At 39.5% G+C, this 22,047-nt stretch overlaps 2 protein-coding genes across 2 annotated transcripts in view; both read right to left on the reverse strand.

The window, feature by feature from the left end:
* The window catches only part of LOC308105606 (uncharacterized protein), a gene marked incomplete at its 5' end in the record, with an annotated part of 123,482 nt that overhangs the window by 79,678 nt on the left and 21,757 nt on the right, over positions 1–22,047 (reverse strand). The window contains 7 exons of the mRNA XM_080456438.1: positions 14,322–14,467; positions 14,590–15,114; positions 18,023–18,055; positions 18,761–18,799; positions 19,319–19,357; positions 21,021–21,059; positions 21,235–21,372. Of these exons, the coding sequence (XP_080312564.1) occupies positions 14,322–14,467; positions 14,590–15,114; positions 18,023–18,055; positions 18,761–18,799; positions 19,319–19,357; positions 21,021–21,059; positions 21,235–21,372 (959 nt within the window). The remainder of the gene's footprint in view (positions 1–14,321; positions 14,468–14,589; positions 15,115–18,022; positions 18,056–18,760; positions 18,800–19,318; positions 19,358–21,020; positions 21,060–21,234; positions 21,373–22,047) is intronic.
* On the reverse strand, positions 3,956–12,270 carry LOC308105609 (serine/threonine-protein kinase/endoribonuclease IRE1-like). Its single transcript, XM_080456441.1, has 4 exons — positions 12,044–12,270; positions 11,777–11,900; positions 10,593–10,690; positions 3,956–4,574 (listed from the first exon to the last, which is right to left on the reverse strand). Exons 1-4 carry the CDS (start codon positions 12,253–12,255, stop codon positions 4,424–4,426), a joined length of 585 nt encoding a protein of 194 aa, XP_080312567.1. The 5' UTR covers positions 12,256–12,270; the 3' UTR covers positions 3,956–4,423.

Consider the following 22,047-nt stretch of genomic DNA (forward strand, 5'->3'; position numbering starts at 1 on the left):
CCTACAGCTTTTGTTTAGTTTTGTTAATGTTATACATGAATGATGGCGTAAGGGAGGTTGATTAGCTACTTGCCTTAGTTGCCTGCAATGTGTGTCACCAACCACACTTTATGCATTGCAGACAGACAAGCAAGCACAGTCACTATGCTTGCTTGTAATATCCATAACCCACACCCCTGGGTATGCCACCCAGAGTTTGGGCTTTGACGGGTTTTGCAGGGGCGCCGATTTATGTCCGGGCTATTGGGTGCGCAACGCGGTTTGCGTTTTTTGTCCGGGTTTGTAACTTTTTTTTTTTTTTTTTTACTTTAAAGCGGTTAATTCGGTTAAAAAAATTTACTCCATGAAGTGCAGATGTCGGAGGTTATTTATTTTTCTTTTTTTGTGATGAGTTTGTGATGGGTGCTCGTCATTTCTCCTGGGAGCTTTAGCCCCGAGGCACCCACAGTATCGGCGCCCTTGGGTTTTATTATTGTCAATTGGGTCCGGCTTGGTTCAGATTCTATCACTTCGAGACCCCGGTTCTGTTTATCATAACACCCGAGCGAACCACCCGTACCGAGTGCTGATTTGGAACAGGGTTGCATTGCTCATGGGACAGCCTTGCCCGCCGTGAAGGAACCTATTTGACCAGGAGCACACAGCAGGCACACACATAGATTTAAAACTACTTTAAATTCACACCTCAACAAAGTTTACAAAGGCTCCTGACTCACACCAGGTACATTAACATAGGAATAAGCCTAGATGCATATCAATTGTCCATTTTGTGACCTGTAGTTGTAGGTGTTACGACGTGCGTGTCACGTCATTAAAATACAGTGCAACCACGTTCCAATTCAGCATTGCAACACTGATTGGGAGGTGATGCAGCTGTGTAAAGCTTCATTTGTGCTTCGCCGTGTTGTTGCGTATTGAAAATAGCAGACATACAAGCTGACAACGCGATGCGTTGCGACGTGTTGTGCAACGCGCAACACCATCGTACGAAGAATAAGCTGATCTATCAGAAAGGCTGTCGGGAATGAACCCACACTGACATTATCAGATCATGATAAAAACTTCAATTGATTATGATGGGTTTTAATGGTTGTACTACTTTATCCAAATAATAATATTAATATTAGGCTTAAATGATAAAATAGCCTATTGGTCAATGGCCGGTAAATACCGGCAAACGGAAACACTTGTTATTATTCTTATTATGAATAAATTAGACAAAACAAGAGCATGATAAAATTTAGAAAATAATGCGTGTGAGAGTGGTGTTGACCCACTACACCTGCAGCCCGCATAATTGCCTCTGAAATCTTGACTCGTCCGCCCGCCCGGCACTCGCCCGGCGCCCGCCCCGCTGGTTGACCCCCAGGACCTGCGGGTAACGGGTCGGCCCCCGCATCACTACTGCCTAGATTTCCCTAGTGCCCACCCTTCCTGTATCCATCAAAGGCATCGCTTACTTCGCAGTGGGTGCAATTTGGTGCTTTCTAGCCATGATTTTATTAGGGCTGAACAATTAATCAAACATAATGAAAAATCTAAATATGAATGACTGCAGCTTTCAAATCGCAGAGGCTGCTAGTAATGGCAGTCTGACACTAAACCTTCAATACACACTTCAAACTCAAAACTACATTTACATAGAACCACTGCTTCGAAGCTTGCTTCAGTGTGGAAAAGATCACGTGACAAATTACGGCCGAAGCTGGTTAATTTTCTTGAACTGGTTTGACTTGCCACAGATCGGCTGCCGTAAAGATATTGTAGGGACCACAGAAAATACCTGGCTGTAACTTGCTCTCATGGCATGGCCCGCCCCGCGCCAGGTTGATTATATCGTATCGTATCGTATAGATAGGGGGTCTTGGGTTCGATCCCGGGTCACTGCACTTGCTCGCTACAATAAGTGACAGTTTCCCATCTTCTTCTTTACTACAAGTTCTTTACTAAACACTTTAGAAATTAAATGATTAAAGTTGCAACGTTGCTAAAGTGTTGAGTAAAGAACTTGAAGTAAAGAAGAAGATGGGCCACTGTCAGAAATTATTCAATTATTCAAGTTGCAACGTTGCTAAAGTTATTAAAAAAATATGGTTTTATATGGCATGACTGTATTATGACTCGTAGATCTGCCTGCTTCATTTCAAATTAAAGCTGACATGAATCTATAAATGAACCATTAGCAATGCAATTAGTCAAAAAGCTTTGAGTGTTCCCCATCCTACATCCTACTACATCACACCTTGCCCTATACACAAACACTCTTGTGTCTTTATTTCCCAAAATACTTTAATACAAACGAATCATCAAGTCTTTATTTGTACAGTACATTCTATACAGAACATTTAACTAAATCAGAAACATATAATCTGATAATGTATTTACTATCATTTCGCCCACTCCTATTTGATTTATTGAATACTTTATTACACATAAATGTAAACGGCACAAGTTCACGGATCTGGATCCAGATCTTCAAATAGTAAAATTAAGTTGACATTTGTATTTACTAACCCTTTAAACGATAGAAAAGCATTCAGTGCGTCCTCTGCTCTCTGCCAATTAGATAGGACCGTGCCTTACGTCAGGTGCAACCTGGTTCACGCCAATAAAATAAGGCCCTGTATCATTTCCTCAAAATAAAAGGAACACAACTGTAAAGTCAAATCTTATTACAACAAATTAATCAGAAAACATGCATGGAATGTGAATAGAAAATAAAGAACACAACAGGTATAAAAGCACTATTTTACAGTAATTATATCGAGTAGGTCGAAAGGCCAGGAGGCAGAGATCTATGTTTTTGTTTTCTACCCCAAATCCAAATTCATATCGAGGGCCGTCATTCTTACACTGGTAACTGAAAGGTGTCTTTCTCTCAATTCTCTAATTTAAAGGGATATTTCACTTAAAAGAAATGTTTTGGTCATTTTATCGTCTACTCAGGCTTTTGTGGGCCCCCCAGATAGTTTTTAAGTTGCTTGATTCAGTATTTAGATATTTGATACTGGCTCCGCCGCCTGAAGAAGTTCGGAGTAGAACATCGCATCCTCAGGCTGTATTACAACAGTTCGGTTGAAGGCGTCCTAACAGGCTGTGTCACGGCCTGGTACGGGAACTGTACTGCCCGAGAAAAGATCAGCCTACAGCGAGTAGTGCGATCAGCAGAGCGTATAATGGGAGGCGAGCTCCCTGCGCTCCAGGAACTGTACACAAAGCGGTGCGTGGTCAAAGCCAAGCGCATCATCAAGAACAAGCACCACCCAAGACACAAACTGTTCAAAACCCTACAACGACCGCGACCGGGCAAGGGGTCCTACCGCAGTATCAAGAGCAGCACCACCAGGTTCTGGTGCAGTTTTAATCCGGCTGCTGTCAGAATGCTGAATGAGGCATGAGCCTTGTTCAGCAGCCTGACAATAGGCGGTACTTTGTAGCTGGTCTCGGACCTTTTTTGCTCTTTCTTGAACACACCTGTGGATTATACCAGGGACAAATGACTTGGACTTAGCTCCTCCTTGGACATACCTGTGGACTACACCAGGTACAAGTGACTTTCTTTTTTTTGCTCTCCCTCATGGAACTACTTGCGGATTATGCCAGGGTCAGTCCAAATCATGTGGATTATGCGGTCGACACGCGCTGACTTTTTTCACCTTAACCCCATGTATAACGCAATTGACTTTCTTATTTTATTTTATTGGGCTTTTCTTTTTTTTTCTCTAAGCACCTTAACGTCCATAAGTATATCATGCACAGTATACATTGCTGCTATGCTCGGGCACCGTGGTCATATTTTTTATCTCAGGTACTAGGTGTAAATATGTAGATAACTTGTTGCCCCCCCCCCCCACTTCTTTCTATGGAAATAATGTTGCGATGGGAACGATGTATGAAAGTGAATTTCACCCACTTTTTTACCTTGTAAACCTGTGATGTGACAATAAACCTGATTCTGATTCTGATATTCATTTTATCAGACACGCCCCCTTCCTATACAAACCCATTATAACTTCAAACTCCATTTTTATGTCCTTGGTTCTGGTGACTCATCCTGCCATCCTGCCAATACGTGAGGGGCCGTATTTTTTCAATTACTTTTTTCATTTATTTTATATATATTTTCTTATTGTATTTAATTTTTTTAATATAAAAAATAAATGAAAAAAGTAATTGAAAAAACACGTTCTCCTCACATATTAGAAGGACAATATCAGTCACCAGGACGGGGTTCCGTTTATTCTAACATGGTTAAAATAGAGTTTGAAGTTACAGTTGGTTTGTATAGTCTGATAACATGAATATCAAATATCTAAATACTGAATCAAGTAACTTAAAAACTGTCTGGGAGGCTCACAAAAGCCTGAGTAGACTATAAAATGACCTCTTTAAAAAAAATGGTGAAATATCCCTTTAGGGACTTTCAAACAGAACTGCTGCTGACCTCTTCTCTTTGAATGATTTCCTGCAGTGCAGGCCTGGAGTTCCAGTCTTGTTCTTTGGCAAACTTGTAAACACATCCAACCAGACCAGGAAACATCTCCATCAGGTCAATGTGAGCTGCATCCTCAGCACTGTGAACACAAAGCAGTGGTTACTGAAGACACAACATCTGATGGTGAACACACACACACACACACACACACACACACACACACACACACACACACACACACACACACACACACACACACACACACACACACACACACACACACACACACACACACACACACACACACACACACAAACACTAAAGCCTGTGAAATTAGTCCCAAGGTTCGACTGATTCCAAGATTTTTTTCAAATAACGGAACCGAACCCAGGTGGACCCATGACAATTTGGTCCGATTCAAGGCCGTTCCCACTTTTCTAATTTTTTTGCGGACCCGGACACTAATTGGTTCTGAGATCCGTTACAGACCTGACCCAGACTGTTGGATATCATGTAGTCTATGGACCCGTTCGAGACTTGAACGAACGCTGCTATTTCGTAGCTATTATAGACTGATGGCACCACATCCTCAGTGTATATTTAACTGTAGGAGAGTAGGTAGACTACATTTAACTGTAGGAGAGTAGGTAGACTACATTTAACTGTAGGAGAGTAGGTAGACTACATTTAACTGTAGGAGAGTAGATAGACTACATTTAACTGTAGGAGAGTAGGTAGACTACATTTAACTGTAGGAGAGTAGATGGACTACATTTAACTCTATGAGAGTAGATAGACTACATTTAACTGTAGGAGAGTAGGTAGACTACATTTAACTCTATGAGAGTAGATAGACTACATTTAACTGTAGGAGAGTAGGTAGACTACATTTAACTGTAGGAGAGTAGGTAGACTACATTTAACTGTAGGAGAGTAGATAGACTACATTTAACTCTATGAGAGTAGATAGACTACATTTAACTGTAGGAGAGTAGATAGACTACATTTAACTCTAGGAGAGTAGATAGACTACATTTAACTGTAGGAGAGTAGGTAGACTACATTTAACTGTAGGAGAGTAGATAGACTACATTTAACTCTAGGAGAGTAGATAGACTACATTTAACTGTAGGAGAGTAGGTAGACTACATTTAACTGTAGGAGAGTAGATAGACTACATTTAACTGTAGGAGAGTAGGTAGACTACATGTAACTGTAGGAGAGTAGGTAGACTACATGTAACTGTAGGAGAGTAAGTAGACTACATGTAACTGTAGGAGAGTAGATAGACTACATTTAACTGTAGGAGAGTAGATAGACTACATTTAACTCTATGAGAGTAGATAGACTACATTTAACTGTAGGAGAGTAGATAGACTACATTTAACTGTAGGAGAGTAGGTAGACTACATTTAACTGTAGGAGAGTAGGTAGACTACATTTAACTGTAGGAGAGTAGGTAGACTACATTTAACTGTAGGAGAGTAGGTAGACTACATTTAACTGTAGGAGAGTAGATAGACTACATGTAACTGTAGGAGAGTAGGTAGACTACATTTAACTCTATGAGAGTAGATAGACTACATTTAACTGTAGGAGAGTAGATAGACTACATTTAACTGTAGGAGAGTAGGTAGACTACATTTAACTCTATGAGAGTAGATAGACTACATTTAACTGTAGGAGAGTAGGTAGACTACATTTAACTGTAGGAGAGTAGGTAGACTACATTTAACTGTAGGAGAGTAGGTAGACTACATTTAACTCTATGAGAGTAGATAGACTACATTTAACTGTAGGAGAGTAGATAGACTACATTTAACTGTAGGAGAGTAGATAGACTACATTTAACTGTAGGAGAGTAGATAGACTACATTTAACTGTAGGAGAGTAGATAGACTACATTTAACTGTAGGAGAGTAGATAGACTACATTTAACTGTAGGAGAGTAGATAGACTACATTTAACTCTATGAGAGTAGATAGACTACATTTAACTGTAGGAGAGTAGATGGACTACATTTAACTCTATGAGAGTAGATAGACTACATTTAACTGTAGGAGAGTAGGTAGACTACATTTAACTCTATGAGAGTAGATAGACTACATGTAACTGTAGGAGAGTAAGTAGACTACATGTAACTGTAGGAGAGTAGGTAGACTACATTTAACTGTTGGAGAGTAGGTAGACTACATGTAACTGTAGGAGAGTAGGTAGACTACATTTAACTGTTGGAGAGTAGGTAGACTACATGTAACTGTAGGAGAGTAGGTAGACTACATTTAACTGTAGGAGAGTAGGTAGACTACATTTAACTGTTGGAGAGTAGGTAGACTACATTTAACTCTATGAGAGTAGATAGACTACATTTAACTGTAGGAGAGTAGGTAGACTACATTTAACTGTAGGAGAGTAGGTAGACTACATTTAACTCTATGAGAGTAGATAGACTACATTTAACTGTAGGAGAGTAGATAGACTACATTTAACTGTAGGAGAGTAGATAGACTACATTTAACTCTAGGAGAGTAGATAGACTACATTTAACTGTAGGAGAGTAGGTAGACTACATTTAACTGTAGGAGAGTAGGTAGACTACATGTAACTGTAGGAGAGTAAGTAGACTACATGTAACTGTAGGAGAGTAGGTAGACTACATTTAACTGTTGGAGAGTAGGTAGACTACATGTAACTGTAGGAGAGTAGGTAGACTACATTTAACTGTTGGAGAGTAGGTAGACTACATGTAACTGTAGGAGAGTAGGTAGACTACATTTAACTGTTGGAGAGTAGGTAGACTACATGTAACTGTAGGAGAGTAGGTAGACTACATTTAACTGTTGGAGAGTAGGTAGACTACATTTAACTCTATGAGAGTAGATAGACTACATTTAACTGTAGGAGAGTAGATAGACTACATTTAACTCTAGGAGAGTAGATAGACTACATTTAACTGTAGGAGAGTAGATAGACTACATTTAACTGTAGGAGAGTAGGTAGACTACATTTAACTCTATGAGAGTAGATAGACTACATTTAACTGTAGGAGAGTAGATAGACTACATTAAACTGTAGGAGAGTAGGTAGACTACATTTAACTGTAGGAGAGTAGGTAGACTACATTAAACTGTAGGAGAGTAGGTAGACTACATTTAACTCTAGGAGAGTAGATAGACTACATTAAACTGTAGGAGAGTAGGTAGACTACATTTAACTCTATGAGAGTAGGTAGACTACATTTAACTCTATGAGAGTAGGTAGACTACATTTAACTGTAGGAGAGTAGGTAGACTACATTAAACTGTAGGAGAGTAGGTAGACTACATTAAACTGTAGGAGAGTAGGTAGACTACATTTAACTCTATGAGAGTAGATAGACTACATTTAACTCTATGAGAGTAGGTAGACTACATTTAACTGTAGGAGAGTAGATAGACTACATTTAACTCTAGGAGAGTAGATAGACTACATTTAACTGTAGGAGAGTAGGTAGACTACATTTAACTGTAGGAGAGTAGATAGACTACATTTAACTGTAGGAGAGTAGGTAGACTACATTTAACTGTAGGAGAGTAGGTAGACTACATGTAACTGTAGGAGAGTAGATAGACTACATTTAACTCTAGGAGAGTAGATAGACTACATTTAACTCTAGGAGAGTAGGTAGACTACATTTAACTGTAGGAGAGTAGGTAGACTACATGTAACTGTAGGAGAGTAGATAGACTACATTTAACTCTAGGAGAGTAGGTAGACTACATGTAACTGTAGGAGAGTAGGTAGACTACATTTAACTCTAGGAGAGTAGGTAGACTACATGTAACTGTAGGAGAGTAGGTAGACTACATTTAACTGTAGGGGAGTAGGTGGACTACATTTAACTGTAGGAGAGTAGATAGACTACATTTAACTGTAGGGGAGTAGGTGGACTACATTTAACTGTAGGAGAGTAGATAGACTACATTTAACTGTAGGAGAGTAGGTAGACTACATTTAACTGTAGGAGAGTAGATAGACTACATTTAACTGTAGGAGAGTAGGTGGACTACATTTAACTGTAGGAGAGTAGATAGACTACATTTAACTGTAGGAGAGTAGGTAGACTACATTTAACTGTAGGAGAGTAGATAGATTACATTTAACTGTAGGAGAGTAGATAGACTACATTTAACTGTAGGAGAGTAGGTAGACTACATTTAACTGTAGGAGAGTAGATAGACTACATGTAACTGTAGGAGAGTAGGTAGACTACATTTAACTGTAGGAGAGTAGATAGACTACATTTAACTGTAGGAGAGTAGATAGACTACATTTAACTGTAGGGGAGTAGGTAGACTACATTTAACTGTAGGAGAGTAGGTAGACTACATTTAACTGTTGGAGAGTAGATAGACTACATTTAACTGTTGGAGAGTAGATAGACTACATTTAACTGTAGGAGAGTAGATAGACTACATTTAACTGTAGGAGAGTAGGTAGATTACATTTAACTGTAGGAGAGTAGGTAGACTACATTTAACTGTAGGAGAGTAGGTAGACAAGTAAGACGCGCGAACGCTGGAAGCGAACGCAGCTCGAAAATATTGTGTATTTACAGACTTGTAATCCGTGTTATTTCACCGTGATGGGGAGAGAACATTGACAGTGTGAGTGTGTGTGTGTGTGTGTGTGTGTGTGTGTGTGTGTGGCAGGCTGGTGTGCATTGTCTAAATTCCTGCACTCTGGCGCACTCGGGTGGCTGCTTACAGGCAGTGCACGCATGTGAGTCACATGGGTGCATGCAGCCAATGAGAGGTGAACACAGACGGACAGACACACACACAACCTGAGCAGGGTTACATAGTAAGCTCCACTTGGTCGGAGGCGTGGCTTCGCCGCGCCTCCTTCCACGCCTCCTTCCGCGTTCGCAATTACATTTAACTGTAGGAGAGTAGGTAGACTACATTTAACTGTAGGAGAGTAGGTAGACTACATTTAACTGTAGGAGAGTAGATAGACTACATTTAACTGTAGGAGAGTAGGTAGATTACATTTAACTGTAGGAGAGTAGGTAGACTACATTTAACTGTAGGAGAGTAGATAGACTACATTTAACTGTAGGAGAGTAGGTAGATTACATTTAACTGTAGGAGAGTAGGTAGACTACATGTAACTCTAGGAGAGTAGGTAGATTACATTTAACTGCAGGAGAGTAGATAGACTACATTTAACTGTAGGAGAGTAGGTAGACTACATTTAACTGTAGGAGAGTAGGTAGACTACATTTAACTCTAGGAGAGTAGATAGACTACATTTAACTCTAGGAGAGTAGATAGACTACATTTAACTCTAGGAGAGTAGATAGACTACATTTAACTCTAGGAGAGTAGATAGACTACATTAAATAAAGGCAAAAAAGCCCATGAAAATATCTTTAAGAAAAAAGTATATTTCCGCTGGGTGTATGATACACCCTTCTTCCCACACTACTGCTTTTGAGACCTGAATACTGACATGAATTAATTAATTAAACTACTGGATCTCTTCTTTACTAGTCCTTACATTTTTACCAAGAAAATGTAGTCATAGTTTTTGTTATAATCTTGTATTTGTTTTTATGTAGTTTTTGTCAGTAAGAAAAAATATGTGTGCTTGTATTCAGATGGTACTACTCCATTTCATGAGAATGTGCTTGTGACTGGTATCCAGATGGTACTACTGTAGTCTGTAGCATCCAGATATACTACTGTAGTCTGTAGCATCCAGATTTTACTACTCTGAGTGTGTGCTGGTATTCAGACAGTCCTACTCTGTCCAATGAGTGTGTGCTGGTTTTCAGACGTTACTACTCTGTTGATAAGTGTGTGCTGATATTCAGACAGTTTGATGTGTGTGCTGGTATTTAGACGGTACTACTCAGTTTGATGAGTCATCATCATCAGGTATGTTGCTCAGCGGCGGGACAACGCCATGTGTAGAGCCAATCAGCTTTACCAATCTTCTCTATGTGGGTCGGTCCAGTGCTGGTATGGTTGGATGCACTGGTACGGCCACGTCAAAAGACCCCCCACCCCCTGAACACCCTACACACGATATCCTCTACTTCCAACCAAAAGCCGCCAGCTGGAAATCCCCAGAGAATGACTTTTCTCTGTGTTTTTAATATAATTCAACTTACTAGTGCTCATGGGGGTTGTGTATGAAGTGCAGCAGTCCAAATGAGTTCTCAGGGTAGGACTTCAGCCCATCCATCTTCTGAAGCAACTCAGGTGAGAACTGGAAAAACATACACCTAAAAGGGTTAGTTAAAATGTTTGGACTTGCTGTAGGAAGCTGTGGAAATACCATTAATGTAGTGGTTGCAAAGGTATTAATTGATTGCCTGAGTCCCGTGGTCAGAGTTCTGGTCCGGTTCTGATGAATATTAAGTAGTTCCGCTGATTTGGTGGGGCCACTTATTAAACATAAATGTTGTTATAATACAATACAATACGAATGACGCTAGTTTTTTTATTCATTTATGTTTAATGAGTGGCACCACCAAATCACCGGAACTACTTAATATTCATCAGAACCGGACCAGAACTCTGACCACGGGACTCAGGCAATCAGTCAAAGGGATATTTCACTTTAAAAAAAACTCGGGGTCATTTTATTGTCTACTCAGGCTTTTGTGAGCCCCCCAGACCGCTTTTAAGTTGCTTGATTCAGTATTTAGATATTTGCTATTCATTTTATCAGACACGCCCCCTTCCTATACAAACCCATTATAACTTCAAACTCTTTTTTAACATGTTAAGATTCATCAGAAACACTGTCCTTGGTTCTGGTGACTCACCCTGCCCTCCTCATACTTTTTCATTTATTTTTAATATTATTTTTGGAAAATGAAATAAATACAATAAAAAAATTGAATAAAATAAAATAAAAAGGTAATCGAAAAAACACGGCCCCCTCGCGTATTAGGAGGGCAGGGTGAGTCACCAGAACCAAGGACGGGTGTTTTTGATGAATCTAACATGTTAAAAATGGAGTTTGAAGTTATAATGGGTTTGTATAGGAAGGGGGCGTGTCTGATAAAATGAATATCAAATATCTAAATACTGAATCAAGCAACTTAAAAACGGTCTGGGGGGCTCACAAAAGCCTGAGTAGACGATAAAATGACCAAAAGTTTTTTTGAAAGTGAAATATCCCTTTAAGATGGATGTGAGCCTGGAATTATGTTTTAGTGACCTTGGCAAAACACATGTATTTGTATAGCACATTTCATACATTAAAAAAGTATCTAAAGAGAAATAAAGTATAGAAATGTGAGATTGTGGTTTTATATTTTTCTTGCACAATTAGTAATAAAGTCACCTTGTGTTTCCATGTGTTGAACTGTCCCTGCTCAGCATACTGGTCCAATGCTCTGATGAGGTCATCATCTGGACGGTTCACTACTTCCTGTTGATTTCCAATCGTTCTCAAGTACTCTACTCTCCTGGAACATAAAAAAAAGACTGAAAACATTAGGCTAGAACTAACCACTGGATCAAACTTAAGATGAGCTGAAATAATGTTTAGATATCAGTGAATGAATGAATACTATGAGGAAGGTAAAATGTTTCATTGTTTCTATCATACCTCTCATCTGACCAGAAGAAGGGGTGAGCCAAGCATTCCTCCACTGTAGGTCTTTTCTTTTGGTCTTCATTGATCATCCACTCAATGAGATGCTTAGCGACCTCATCCTGAACATCATCCAGTTTGTACTTCCCTTCCCCAATGTTGCTTTTACATTTAAAGCCTTTGCCAAATGGATGCTCTCCTCCAGAAAGGATGTAATATATCAGCATCCCAGCCACCTTAAGAATGAGCATGAAAACAATTAAGAATATATTTTTGTTTTATAGGGGATACAACAATAGGGGATACAACAACCCAGGGGTTGACACTAACGGTTTCCCGACTGCCCGTGGCAGGTAAATACACTTTCGGGGCAGGTGGAATTTGCTCGCACATCTGAGTTCACTATAAACACAAGATACCTGTCTTAAACCACCCGATTCGGATGCTATCAATGCATTGAATGGGACATTATCACCTCTTATTAAACCTTTGAATGGGCGAAATAGGCGACATACTGACCTACCCGCGATTTATCAGACCATTCATTGGGTGTTATCAAGACATATACCTACGGAGATGACTTAAATAGTTCAGTTTCGGTTTTGGTTTCGGACCATGACGGAGGCGCGCAGTCACATGCGAACTGTCACCCCGTGAAGGACCACCGAGGGAGCTAAGGCGACCGAGTTGCCGTCCTGAACGGTGTGACGTTCGCCTGTGCCTACTCAGCGCCGTTCGAGTTATGTACCGATAGGCACAGAATCGTAAATATTGTTGTTGGGACTGCTCCGCCTCCAAGTAGGTCAGTAGCTCCTGATTACGCCCCATGAATGGTCTGACAAATCGCGGTAGGTCTAAATCGCGCCTACTCCGTCGCCTACTCGCCCATTCAAAGGTCTGATAAAACGTGATAATCTCCCATTCAATGCATTGATAGCATTCGAAGCCGCTCGTCTAAACACCTGAATGTGGCCAGGGGGCTCTGTGTCTGTCCAGCCAGCCAGCCAGCAAGCAAGCAGTGGCTCCGGAGCTCCGGAGAAACAAGCTCATTCCCAGTAGCAAAAACGTTGTGACTATTTCTCTACTACGGGCGGGCGTGTGAGTGAGATGAGCATGGCCACATCCCACCTGCGATAAATAAATTGTGTTGTGCAATTGAGCATGTGCTGCGGTTCCCTAGTCCCTAACCAAAGTGTGAAAATACAAGAATGCAGCCAACAGCTTAAAAAGTCTTCCTTATGTCAGATTCAAAACAGCAGTGCCATCCTAGTACTTGACGTTTTTTAGTGAACGGTCAAAGCTTATCACGTGTCAAGTCACACAAACGTGTCCTGGACCGCTGGCGTAGCGGTCCAGCCACCTAGGCTGCAAAGTAGCCTGACAGCGCGTCGCAGGATCCCAACGACCTTTGCTTGCATGTCACTCCCCATGTCCTGTCAGACTACTATCCTATCAATAAAGGTATAAAATCCCCCCAAAAAAAGAAAAGTCAGATGAGTGTAAACCCTTGACTTCCGGCCGGTGGACTTCAAAATAAGAGCACTTTGTCAAATTAAGAAAGTGTCTTCTGGTCTGTGACATGTAAAATAAGAGCACTGTTAACCTATGTGCTGTTTTCACTGTTGCTACATTTAAAAATACTAAATAACAAGTGTGAACCCATAGTCATAGTCATACTGTAGCTAGATATTTGGCAAACATATTTAGGTATATATGACATTTGTTTCGCGCAGCCTCAGAATTCGAAAGTAGAAAGTAAAAATTAAGTGTTAAGTCACTCATTCTGTGCCTGGCACAGAATGAGTTAAATTGAACTGTAATTCAAATTTTACCTATCATTTTATATAGGACAATTTACTTTTCGGGTAAGTGGGCAAGACCTGTGGGCAAGTAGAACATGACCTGACGGGCAGGTGCCTCTGAGAACTTAGTGTCAACCCCAGCAACCATCAATAAAGTCTCCACATTAAAACGGCACTATGTAACTTTTAATGATTGGGGTGGTTGTATTTTTGCCTCCCTGCTCTTCTATTGAGACATTTATATCGTGTCAAAGGTCATGTCTCACCTAGACACAGGATCTGACACACATTTTGACCTGATGGTCAAGATAAAATTCATCACCTGAGCAAGCAGGCAGGCTCTATTAGCTCAATGGTAAAAATGTCAGCACTTACGCAGGAAACCAAATCCGGGGTAGAAGAGGAAAGTTACATAGTGCAGCTTTAAGAATGAATATAAATGTATGTAAGAACATATTTATGTTAAATTATCATGCAGAATAAAGAACAACCTGGATATCAGAGCATGTTGTATAGACACCATCTTTTCTCATCAGCATCTCCGTCGCCAGCCAACATATCTTTGAACCGTCTGAACTGGTATTGTTTGGTTGTTGGATTATTCCAAAATCCACTAACTTTGCATTGCCAAGAGTATCTGCAAGGAACATTGGGTAGAACCTTATAATACATGTTTTTAGACTGAGACAAACTAAATCAAGAAAATGTTGTTTACATTACTGATATTAATGCTTGTTTTCTTTTTTGTTTGTATCTTACCAATCAAGACATTCTCTGGCTTGATATCCCGGTGGAGAATTGGAGGATTCTGACCATGAAGAAATCTTAAGCTCTGAAGAACCTGACGTGCCAGCTGTTTCCACTGCAGTTCAGAGAGGCTGTGTTTATCCATGTATTCTTTCAGGTTGTATTCACTTAACTGAAGAGCAAGGTAACCAAAGTTCTCATCAACTGCCCAGTCAACATATTGTACAATTGAAGGATCGACAAGTTTTGGAAGAGATGAAAATATTGGCTCTTTCTCCAGAGCTTCAGCGTATCTAGTTGTCATTTTCTTCACTGCAACTTCAGTGCCATCATCTGTTGACCCCAAGAAGACCTCAGTTCCATTATTCCCCGGTTGGATGAGGAATTCCTTGTTTTTCCCAATCACAAAACTCTCACATTTGATAACTTCACAGGCATCAATGTTTGCAAGCTTGTCCAACTGTTTCTTCCATCTTTGACTAGTTGATTTTCGTGGTTTTAGTGAAGTGGTGCCATCCTTCTGATCCCTGCTATGCCCTGCAGAGAGACACACACACACACACACACACACACACACACACACACACACACACACACACACACACACACACACACACACACACACACACACACACACACACACACACACACACACACACACACACACACACACACACACACACACACACACACACAAAAAAAATCTTTATTTATGTCCACATAAATACAAGGTCTAAAGGACACAAATACTGGTAGTGCAATTTCACACTGTGGGTTACTACGGCATACGTGCCGACAAAGGCAATCACAGTTACAGTTATACACACACGTAGGGCCAAACAGGCAGTATACAGCTTAAGGGTACAGATAGCAGCGCCGTCTCCAAACAGCGCGACTGCCAATGATAGCTGACACTGAGCAATATTTTGCTAGCTGTTTGGCTCTTCTCTTTGTGAGACCAGCCATCTGAAGGCCTCTAACAACGAGCTTATGAACATGGCCCAGGCTGCCAAATATCAAAACTAAACGTTTACAGTTGTAGCCCAGTTGCGACATGGTCTGCTCTAGCAGTTGATATTTCACCACCTTAGTTATAAAGGCTTCTTCTAGGCTGTGGTCAAACGTACAGCCAACCTCTAAAATGAGAACCTCTCTACTATTCTCATCAACAACAACAATATCGGGGGTGTTTGCTGCTATATCAGAGAACATTGAGACATCACTACACAGATTGAACATACTCGGCTTCACAGTGGAGTGCTTATACAGCATTGGTGCAGGTGACCTGAATGTGGAAATGATACTGTCTGCAATCAGATCCACGATTCTATCATGTCTACAAATGTGAAGCCCTCTGTACGCATGACAACCATTGAGAATGTGGGCCATGGTTTCAGTAATCTGTGCATGGTCGTGATGTATACAGTGTGGGCTATGGCTGTCAGGGAGCCAGATGGAAAGGTTAAGCTTAGATGGTAAAACCTGGAGCCTAGCTTTTAAGGTGAAGGTGATGATGGCCTCATCAAGAGCTACACCTTTAAACACTGTATGAGACACAGAGTGGTCAGCGGTCAGGAGACAGGCAAGCTTTCCCTGCAGTCTAAGTTCAGTCCAGTGCTTCCGTTGACGTTGTTGTTGCGCTGACATGAGGTGACCACGGGCATTGGTGAGTGACAGTTCATATCCTGATCCACAGATGTTGATAGTGGCCTTTACACACACACACACACACACACACACACACACACACACACACACACACACACACACACACACACACACACACACACACACACACACACACACACACACACACACACACACACACACACACACACACACACACACACACACACACACACACACACACACACACACACACAAACCTGGGAGCTGACTTCGCTGTTTGAAAACATTGAAATTCTGATTGGCTAGGGCCGATGACATAGATGTCTGTGATTGGCTAGGGCTGTTTTTTTGTTATTATAAAATAGAATGATGTCATCATCACAATAAAATATTCTTGTATTGAGGATGACATACCAAATGATATGAGACTAGATATGGATCCATTGTTGGGGCTGCTCTGGTTGGGTGTAGTAAGAGGTGAAAGTGTGAGAAAGCTGGATGCTATCATGACCCGTTCCACCCCTTCCACAGGGAGATTTTAGGGTAACTGAGCAGGAGGGGTAATAATGATATTCATTTACCCCAGGAGGAAGTTAAATAGACTTATCCAGTACTTTGTGCTGGTTGCCATGAAGATCTAAAACCAGGCACACAGTGGTTGCTCTGCCTTGTCAATTGTCTATTTTTCTACAGCTTTGGAATAATAATTGTACAATATCGTACATACTCTGATAGTCTTGCATGGAGGCTGTATGTTATATCACTGGTGTGTTCCATTCAGCATTCATACTGAGGTGTGCTGTTACTGTTCTGGTTAGGGGTGGGTGATATTGAAAATATAATATCACAATTTTTTCAAGCAGTATCACGATAATTTCTTTGTTTGTTTTTAGGATTATTATTATTTTATTATGATTATGAATAACATATATGATGATTAATTATATTATATGATCATATTTTTTTTATAAGATATATGATCTTAGATAGATAGATAGATAGATAGATAATCTATTAGTTTTTATCCAGCGAACAGCGGAACATGATGGAACACATCATGTTCCGATGGTGAGTTAGTAGTCAGAAGTATAAATTAAGGTATAGAACTGCAAATCATAGAATGTTCACTCACGGTGAGTGCACATTCTATGACTGAGTGACTCACGTTATAACGATAGATATGATATCTCTAAAAAGGCATATCGTGGAGACATTGTATCGTCTCGATATTTATCGACATATCACCCACCCCTAGTTCTGGTTATAGTGTTGACACTGTAACGATAATTGTGTTGCCTGTGATGTTGTAACACCTGTCTGATTGTGTGTATTTGCTTGGGTATTTGTCTCAGCTTAGGATGGCATTCTGTAATGCTCACTGTGTTTGTAAGCATTGCTCTGGGTGGGATACTGTTTCTGACTCTAGGTCTGTACCTCACAGTACTTTTCTCACTCTGTAACTGTACCTTAACTGCTGTGCTGCTCTGGTGCCTGAATTACCCTCACAGGATCATCAAAGGGCTATTCTATTCTATGACCAATTCAACCAATGTCCTCTTCAATATGAAATACTGGATTATATATCATGTAGAGTTTATAACTCATGCACTTACATACACAGGCAAACGCTACGTGCATACATGCACACACGCATGCACATGCACATGCACACACACACACACACACACACACACACACACACACACACACACACACACACACACACACACACACACACACACACACACACACACACACACACACACACACACACACACACACACACACACACACACACACACACACACACACACACCTGTTCGACGTCTAAGGGAGGTGGGGTCTCCTCCTGTCAAAGCAGAAATGTGAGACAGAGATTGGTTGGTGTGGAGACACTATAATGTTGACCTTCACATTGTTATCATTATAGATGTAAATATATCTTATGATTCTACTTAGCTTTATTCCATTATGTTTTGTATTGTATTATAAGTATTACTGATGAATTGAGTACAAAGAAAAGCAAACCAAGCTTTTAGTGTTATCCTTTTAGTATAACCTTTGACTGTACTATACATGTACTGTTAATAAACATGACTGTACTATAACCTGTACTGTTAATAAACATGTTAATAAAGTATTAAATCAATCACAGAGAGCTGGTGATGTGAGGCTCTTACAGTTTGACAGCAGAGTTTTAGATGACATAATGTTTTATTTATGCATTATGCAGAGCTCTACTAACTTATTACTCTAGAAACACCTTTTGTTTTCCTTTGTATTCATTATGTTATTGTTGTATTGGAGAACACACAAACATCAGTTTAATACATAATGTGATATAAACTAGCCTATACATTTATATTCAAAAAATTAAATTAATATGATCAATATAATTAATATGATCAAGATAATTCATATGATCAATATAATTCATATGATCAATAAAATTCATATGATCAATACAATGAATATGATCAATATAATTCATATGATCAATATAATTCATATGATGAATATGATCATGTATTCATTATAAGTTAAAGTTTCTCACCTAGAATCGGCCCTCTCTCTGGGTCTGCAGCCTCTTCATCTGAAACAATATGACATGTTGATTATATATCATGTATTGTTATGTAGAGTGTATAACTCATGCACTTACATACACAGGACAAAGCTATGCACACACTCGTGTGCACATAAATGTGTGCGCGCATGCATGCATTAAAGAGAGCTGGTGATGTGAGGCTCTTACAGTTTGACAGCAGAGCTTTAGATGACATAATGTTTTATTTATGCATTATGCAGAGCTCTACTAACTTATTACTCTACAAACACCTTTTGTTTTCCTTTCTATTCATTATGTTATTGTTGTATTGGAGAACACACAAACATCAGTTTAATACATAATGTGATATAAACTAGCCTATACATTTATATTCAAAAAATAAAATTAATATGATCAATATAATTAATATAATCAATATAATTCATATGATCAATATAATTCATATGATCAATAAAATTCATATGATCAATAAAATGAATATGATCAATATCATTCATATGATCAATATGATCATGTATTCATTATAAGCTTAAAGTTTCTCACCTAGAATCGGCCCTCTCTCTGGGTCTGCAGCCTCTTCATCTGAAACAATATGACATGTTGATTATATATCATGTATTGTTATGTAGAGTGTATAACTCATGCACTTACATACACAGGACAAAGCTATGCACACACTCGTGTGCACATAAATGTGTGCGCGCATGCATGCATTAAAGAGAGCTGGTGATGTGAGACTCTTACAGTTTGACAGCAGAGCTTTAGATGACATAATGGTTTTATTTATGCATTATGCAGAGCTCTACTAACTTATTACTCTACAAACACCTTTTGTTTTCCTTTCTATTCATTATGTTATTGTTGTATTGGAGAAGATTGTGGCGATTAGCGGTGCATCGCCACTACCCCTGACTTATTATATGTGTCAGTTCATTCACGTGATGACGGTGGCCAGCCACACTGGTTTTTACCTTCTACCGGGGTGAGGAAAGTTGGCGTCTTGTCGGAGTGACGGGAGGATTGGCGGCATGGGCTCGCTGCCGCCGTGCGTTTGTTTGTTTGTTTATTTAGTGACAGATAGTTTTGTCGTGTTGCTCGGGACGGAGGATACAGAAATAAAGGATCACATGGAGAGTACACAGTACTCGGAGATCACTTTCTACGAGCGACCGTGAGTAGTAGCCTTGCAACCTCACAGACAAGACCGAGACAGAACGGAGGGTTTCTTTGTTACGTGCGGGGTTTGTGGGCTCGGACCTAACTAACTGGAACTATGTGTTGTAGCGGTTTTCTGGGGTAACTGCCGGGTGCCAGCCAGAGTCCCAGTCTGACAAAAAGGGTTAAATAATAATACCCCCAACCACCGTACAAGGGATTGACAAAATATTATTTTGTATTACCATATATTTATCAACCCCTGAAACAAACCATAAACACACAATACCATAGAAAATCATAAAGAAAATACACACACACACACACAGAGTAACTGGTTTGCCAACAGTGTATTAACTTCTTTCCCCACAACCCCCCAGTCAGTGTTCAACACAATATCACAGATCCACAAGATACGGTTCAGACAAGTCCCCGATCGCGTCGATCACAGCGCAGCGTGGGCTACAAACAGACGGACTGTATGTTTCGCGGGCCAGAGGTAGGCTGCGAGAGGATCTCAGGGAAGACAATATAATTAATATGATCAATATAATTAATATGATCAATATAATTAAAATGATCAATATAATTAATATGATCAATATAATTAAAATGATCAATATAATTAAAATGATCAATATAATTGAAATGATCAATATAATTAAAATGATCAATATAATTAAAATGATCAATATAATTGAAATGATCAATATAATTAAAATGATCAATATAATTAAAATGATCAATATAATTAATATGATCAATGTAATTAAAATGATCAATATAATTAATATGATCAATATAATTAAAATGATCAATATAATTAAAATGATCAATATAATTAAAATGATAAATATAATTAATATGATCAATATAATTAAAATGATCAATATAATTAAAATGATCAATATAATTAAAATGATCAATATAATTAAAATGATCAATATAATTAATATGATCAATATAATTAAAATGATCAATATAACTAATATGATCAATATAATTAATATGATCAATATAATTAAAATGATCAATATAATTAAAATGATCAATACAATTCATGTATTCATTATAAGTTAAAGTTTCTCACCTGGAATGGCCTCTCTCTCTTGGGCTGCCACTTCTTTATCTGAAACAATATGACATGTTGGATTAGATATCATATAGTTATGTAGAGTGTATAGCAACACAGCTAAGGCCAACCCCCTCACGTGACCTTGTATAAGCGACGTGATTGGTTAAAAACGTTAACTTGGCTACAGACATCTAGTACTGTTGGTTAGATAAATCAGTTGCAGACTTACCAGGATGGAAATATCCCAGAACTACTTTTTGGATGTTTTCCCTGTATACATATCCCAGTACTGCTGCCACCAAGATGATGATCACTAGAATAACAATCACTACTCCAATTGATCCTCCCTCTGTAGGAATCATATCCTCTGAAACACAGAGTCATGACACAACTGTTATAACACAATCAATCAAATCAACAGTGGAGTTAATGGTAGAGGTCACTGTCCCGTGGTCCAAAACTCACAGGTTTGATTCCTGCCTGGTCTCCATTAACAGCCATGTATGTGTACTGGATGGTACATTAAGTCACTGTGCATAAATGTGCATTATTAATAAATGAACATTACATCTGTCCAGTTCCCATCATAAAGGACAGCCATTACTTGGAACTCAAGGTCATCAATCACAAGGCACAAGGGGAATGGGATAGGGGGGGTGGGGGGGGGGGGGGTAATACATCTGTATGTTGTGCTTTTTCATTTGTATGTCTGAAGAGTTATTATAGAATTGTCTCTATTAAAGGAGAGATCCGGACATTTTAAGTGTTATCTTTGATGTGTCGCTAATCACTCACCATCATTGAAATGGACGTTGAGTTATTCCAGAGAGTCCCGTGTCCTGCAGTCTGTCGACCCCCTCCGTTGGCATAATGGGAGCCTGTGTAAGAGTGAAATTCGTCTATTATAACCGATGCAAAGTTAGTTTTTTCTCTACTACTGCTCATTGTGGAGTCTCATGATACTCAAACATGCACTGAAAGTCGCGCACGAGTTATCGTTCGTGCAGAACTAGACGACGCTGGTTGCTTACTTCTTCCACAG

The sequence above is a fragment of the Gymnoscopelus braueri genome, assembly GCF_963280865.1.
Source record: "Gymnoscopelus braueri genome assembly, chromosome: 18".
NCBI lineage: Eukaryota > Metazoa > Chordata > Actinopteri > Myctophiformes > Myctophidae > Gymnoscopelus > Gymnoscopelus braueri.

Bases quoted from the DNA above. Each gene is read 5' to 3' on its own strand.
- LOC308105609 (XM_080456441.1), bottom strand. From the start codon at position 12,255: ATGCTGATATATTACATCCTTTCTGGAGGAGAGCATCCATTTGGCAAA. The intron at 10,691-11,776 runs GTGACTTTATTA...ATGTTTTTCCAG, and splicing joins TCAACACATGGAAACACAAG to TTCTCACCTGAGTTGCTTCA. The intron at 4,575-10,592 runs GTAAGTTGAATT...TTGTGTTCACAG, and splicing joins CACAACCCCCATGAGCACTA to TGCTGAGGATGCAGCTCACA.